This window comes from Lactuca serriola, chromosome 3, assembly GCF_051521515.1.
Source record: "Lactuca serriola cultivar US96UC23 chromosome 3, Lser_US96UC23_V15, whole genome shotgun sequence".
NCBI lineage: Eukaryota > Viridiplantae > Streptophyta > Magnoliopsida > Asterales > Asteraceae > Lactuca > Lactuca serriola.
In genome coordinates, this window is record NC_136410.1 from 74,995,010 (window position 1) to 75,001,160 (window position 6,151).

Consider the following 6,151-nt stretch of genomic DNA (forward strand, 5'->3'; position numbering starts at 1 on the left):
GTGTGAAATTCGAGAATGTGGCCGATGTATTTATTTTGCTTAAAAAATCAAAGTAAGGAAAGTGTTTTGGTCTTGTGACATTTATTAGGATCCCTAAAGTCAATGAACTTGTAACATCCCAAAAAACAAGGTAAAATTTTCATTTTTCAAAACCAACTCAAAAACGATAAATGTTTACAAAACATAATTTCCAAAAGTCAAAATCACAAATCAGAGTATCCCAAAATCAAATCTCATAAAATCCGAAAGATGTGCGCGATCAAACCTTCGCTTTGCCCCGATCATATCAAGTACCTGAAATATAACACTTAAACTGTATGTCAAAGCTTAGTGAGTTCCCCTAAAGTACCACACACAACCATACAGATAACAACATGCATACATGAGTCTTCAACATGACTAGACCATCTCATAGGGCCTACAACCTATCTGGACCGCACTCTAAGCCTTTGGACTGACTAGATCGCCTCGTCGGGCCTACAACCTATCCATACCGCTCTTTTGGTCTTAGACCTGACTGGACCACCTCGCAGGGCCTACAATCTATTCGGACTGCCCTGTGTATCTTGACCTTCAGCACAAAGCAGGACCACCTCAACTCAACAAACCATAACATGTCGACATATACAATAACAATAAATAACTAGCAAGTACATGTAATCATATAGATCTACCAATCTAATGCATACTTAGTGAAAACAAGTAATCATGCAGATTTACTAGTCCAATATATAACCAGCACAACATCATTTCAGTATACCAGGATACATAATCCAGTGGGTTGGTATTGGTGTCTTCGACCCACAAGTACAGTGAAGAAAAATCACCTAAAACGAAGGTTCCAGAAACACTGCGACACGCCTCCCTTTTGCACTACTTTCTCCCACGAGCCCTTTATCACCAAAACATGGAAGAGTCTTAATTAACAACCCAATCCTTCAAATTTGACCCGAAATCAAACTAGTCAAAAATTCGACAGTCAAACTTGGTCAAAGTCAACGCCACGTCGTGGCTCTCCTTGGTCATGCCAAAACAAGACAATCATGATTTTTGACTTCGCCATGTCATGGCTACCTTTTCCACTTCAAATATATTCTCAGATCTAGGCTCATACTTCCAAATATATTCTCCTACACCGACTTAATGGATAAATTTCCAAATTTATCCATTTGGACTCCGTTTCAAGGCTAGATCTATCATTTAATGTCCAATAGGTCCTTAATGAAGTTGCAACTTGCACATGGGAACAAAATACACCAAGCATAGTCCTTTTTCTCAATTAGCAAATGATGACCTAGAAATTCCATCACAAGTCCTGGAGTTCTTCAAGTCCAAAGCATCTAAGGAAAGGACCAAAATCATACCAAAAAGCACCCAAACTTGCATCAAGAGGAACATAAGTCAAGAGGAGAACTTTATACCTTCAAACACTTATAAATATGGAGAAGATAGTGGATCCAAGTTCTCTCCTTGATCCCCTTGCACCAAGATGGACTTCCTTCACAAACTTCACCAAATTAAGGGAACAACACCAAAATCAAGTCACCAAGCTCAAACTCATGGAAAGGAGGCTAGGGTTTCAAGATGGGGTGGTTGACGTTGAAGGAGATAACCTAGAGAGGGAGTTAAGGTGTTTATATATGAGGGAAACCCTAAAAATCCCAGATTTGAGCTGCAGCGGCTGCCACAATGTGGTGACACCTCCTAAAACACATGTTTATTAAATTTCACACCACGTTGTTGGCACCATGCCCTAAGTCGTGGCTGAGCATTTCCTCCAAAACCTTATTTTGATTTCTTAAGTATCGTCCAACCTTCTTGGAACACGTGTGTTATAGAACTTGTGCGTAATCTTTGTAATATTTGGATTAGTAGCCATAAACTCTATGCCTTAATGGCTAAATTTGATAGTAATGATCATGTTTCACGTGTTAATCCCGACAAAAGCTTTGCACATGTTTCCAAAAATTTTAAAACGAGTGAACTAATGCACCTATCATAGAATAAAGTTCTTACATGGGAGAAATGACAATGCTCACAAGAACATTATTGCATCACCTCAAGAGACTTTTCCATTAAATGGATTTGAGTGATTATGTGGTTGATCATCAAGACCATGCATGCATTTTTTGAAAGTAATGTTAAAGATTTTTTTTAATGTTACCAAACCTACAAATAATGTGTGTTAATGATAGGTTTCTTGATGTGGAGTTGCGATATCTTGGAGCCTTGTGGGTAATGCTTGAATTTCGTAACACATGTTCACACTTTAATATGGGCACATGTTTGCAGTTTTTGGAGATAAGGCCATGGTCATATGACTTCTACATTACATAAATACTTATTTGGATAAACAATGAAGGGGTTTTAGTGAAGGCATGGAGAAAAGCTTTTTAAACTTACTAAAAACATGTATGACAACTACATTTGCATTAAATCAACAACCACAAAAATTATATCCGAAAAGTTGTGAGTAATAATAGTATATGGAAACTCATATGTGGTACGGTGAAGAAAAGTTATCGGACGGTGAAAGTAATAGTAAATGAAAAGTCGTATGTGTTACAAGTTAGAGAAGTTACAAAATGGACACCTTTGTTCAAAGATGTGGATAGTTCTAAAAAAATATTATCTCAATCAATGTTAATGGCCTTGATGATTATTTGTTTAAGGTGGTGACTGATTCTAATGCATGAAGGACAAGACGACTATGAGGAAGAGATACCAAAAAATGGAAACTTCATAATGATAGGTTCATGGTAGATTTTACCCCACACCAAACCAAGTTCTCAAGCTATAGATGATGAACCATATTCATGGCATTGTTATGGAAGTCTCAGATGTGGTTAATTAGGTCAAATGGTTCATCTTTATCTCATAAATATCTTGAGAAGGACTTCATATGAGGGCATGTTGGTCAAAAAAATAGCATCTACCGATACTGTACTCGAGGTTGTTCGTAGTAGGTGCAACCCCATACCAAATCAACTTTGTTGTCAATTGTGCACATACCAACTTTGACAATACTTATGCTCTTTTCTTGGAATAGTCGGAACCCAATGATGGTGTTTGGCCTATAAGTAATATCTTAGCCTTCCTCCGAGCTTTCACTTCACTGAATGTTTCAAAAAATCATGCAATTGTGAGGAGGATACGAAGGGTAAAAATAAATTAAAAAATGAAAACTCCAATCACATTCATATTTTAATGTGGATTTACACAATTACTAACCACTTGGGTTGTAGTGACTTGGTAAGACATGTGGAAAATATGATGGATAACATATTGCCCCATGTTCAAATCCTAACACTACTCAGCCCATGTGACCATGGAGGTTCGCCTGCAGTGACTCCAACGCATGAGACATAACTTCATTTTCGCAGTGGGAGATTAGTCGGTATGCGAAAGCTGGCCCAGAAACGCTCGTTAGCAAAGTTCACTTTCAAAAAAAATGTTTGTGCCTTTGTGTGTTTATTTGATTTTCATTTATATTCGCATTTGATACTTTTGGTTTTATTACGGCAAATGCTTTGGAGCTCCCCAATAATGTTTATCGAGCTTTGCATAGTAATGTTATAACCCTAAGATTTATGAATTTACACAATTACCACAACTAGTTTTGCCATCTGAAAAAGTTAGTTGTGTAGTTTGTTGCATGTTTACATTATACTTTAAATTAATGCAAAAATCTTAATATTTTATATTAATGATTATAAAAATATATAAAAAAAACCTTTATATTTGCTTTATCTTGTACGTGTTGCTCTTGTTATTAAATATTAGGATAATGACTTAAGAGGGTAATGTATTTTTTGATTTGTACACATTTAGTCACTGATTTTTATTTTCGTCCACATTTACCCCTTCAACTTGTTAAACTGTATACATTTAGTCCTTATGACCGGCTACTCCAGGTTAGCCGGTAAAAATAACTTAATAGGGTAATATATTTCTCACTTTGTACACATTTAGTCCTTAATATTTTTATACACATTTAGTCCTTAATATATTTTTTTTTGCAAAATAAGTCATTTCTTTAGGTTTTTCTCACAACATCTTATGTGGGATAGCCATACCGGCTGTAAGGTGTAGGCACGGAGGCTCGAGAAGAGCGGTTGGGTTAAGGCGGCATGCTGACAAACTCTAGGTATTCCTGATGACTGATTGGACCTATTGCATGTTGGCATTCTAGTCCGATAACTGATTGGGCCAAGGTATTCCAATATGATGAGTGTGGGCTCGTTATGTATGATAATACGTTTGTTGTATCGAGTATTTTGGGGAAAATTCACTAAACTTTGTGCTTACCCAGTTGTTTATGTTTTTAGGTTCTATCGTTGATCGTGGGAAGACGAATACATGATTGTACACTCATCAACAATATTGAGGATTCCACATTTCTTATATTACTCTGATTTTCGATAAATATATTTTGGAATAAACGTTTTTTCTTAATAATGAATTTATAATTAGTGACTTTTGCCTTATTTAAAAATGAAAATTTTTTGTTGTGAAAATGAGACGTTACACATAAACATCAACAGCCTCACACACTTCATCAATTATTGTCCGACGTAAGATGTCGTGAGAAAAATCTAAAGAAATCATTCATAAGTACTGAATGAGTACAAAAATAAAAATGACTTATTTTGAAACAAAAAAATAGTAAGGACTAAATGTGTACAAAAATATTAAGGACTAAATTTGTACAAAATGAGAAATATATTGCCCTATTAAGTCATTTTTCCTGTCAACCTGGAATAACTGGTCATAAGGACTGAATGTGTACAGTTTAACAAGTTGAAGAGGTATATGTGGACGAAAAAAAACTCAGTAACCAAATATATACAAATCGAAAAATATATTACCCTTTTAAATCATTATCCCTTAAATATTTTACCATGTTTCCACAAGATTTGAGAAAGTACTTTTTAAAATAACTAGGTTCGCCACAAAAAAAAAAAAAAGTAATTAAAAAGGCAACTTATTTTCCGTTTTTCTTCTACCTAAAAATCTTAATATTTTCTAGTTATGCTATCCGTTTCGTTATTGAATCTTATATTTGTTTCTGGAATCAAATATCCGGTATTTTTTCGGGTGTGCTTCGGATTAGTTAAGATATATTTAGATTGCGATGATAGTCTTTTGGATCACCAAGATATGACAACATATCTAGTAACAAATTAAACCCACTCTAGTATGAAAGGATACGATTTACATGACATGAGAGGTGCCATTTGCTTCATTCTTATTAACAAAGGAAAGATGAATTCTTATGAACCACCAAATCAAACTAACTGGACTTTTTTTATTGGTTTGCTTTTAAACTAAGTGATCTACTAAGCCATGACTTCCACCTGCCGGACCTCTTCCGCGTAATCTCCGCCCCACCCTCCGACTGCCCAGGCTTCTTCCATAACATGAAGTTCCTCACTCCGAACGTTCCGATCATCTCCCATGGACCCAAAGCTACATCAAATTCATCAGAAACTTAGTTCTATAAACCCACAATTACATGCAGCAATAAATTCAAAGTTCTTACATATAAAAGAATTGGTAGTGTGGTAGGAATGTACCTTCTGTTCCGGCGACTGGAGTATACAGAAAGAAGTCACTGAACTTGGTGCCAAGAACAGGAAGACGATCCTCACGAGCGTAGGACTTGAGAGCGGTTTCAATGACGGCAGCCACCACCTCCTCCTCATTAACCACAAAACGGATAGGTCCGGAGCTTCCGACGACGTTTATCTTGATCAGAATTCGCTTGCCTCCGCTTTTCCTGACCTGATCCTTCTTCTGCTTGAAAGCCAACATGCTTCTCCACTAAACTAAACGGCGAAGACGACGGTTATAGGTTGAAATTCAGGGTTCGGCGCCGATTCAGCGGTAGCGCCAAACCTCCTTGCGAAATCCAAGCGGAAAGATCTTTCTTGAAGGGAGGGAAGAGAACATGAACTGGTGAGGGACGATTACCATTAACAAATGGTAACTTGCCCGGAGAATTCGAGAGATTTTCAAATTAGAAGAAGCGATAGAAGTTTCGGATTGTTCGAAGATATATATAACGGTGACCGGAGTATCGATGAAATTTGCAGACACTTGCGTACCACGTTTCAAGATCCTATGTCTTTGTTGTCACATCCTCACAGCG

The 6,151-nt window shown here is 36.7% G+C and overlaps 1 protein-coding gene across 1 annotated transcript; it reads right to left on the bottom strand.

Moving 5' to 3' along the window:
* Positions 1-5,193: 5,193 nt before the first annotated feature.
* On the bottom strand, positions 5,194-6,151 carry LOC145094521 (uncharacterized). The gene is made up of 2 exons (XM_079032682.1): positions 5,577-6,151; positions 5,194-5,469 (listed from the first exon to the last, which is right to left on the bottom strand). The coding sequence occupies exons 1-2, from the start codon at positions 5,812-5,814 to the stop codon at positions 5,309-5,311; spliced, it is 399 nt and encodes a 132-aa protein (XP_078888808.1). The 5' UTR covers positions 5,815-6,151; the 3' UTR covers positions 5,194-5,308.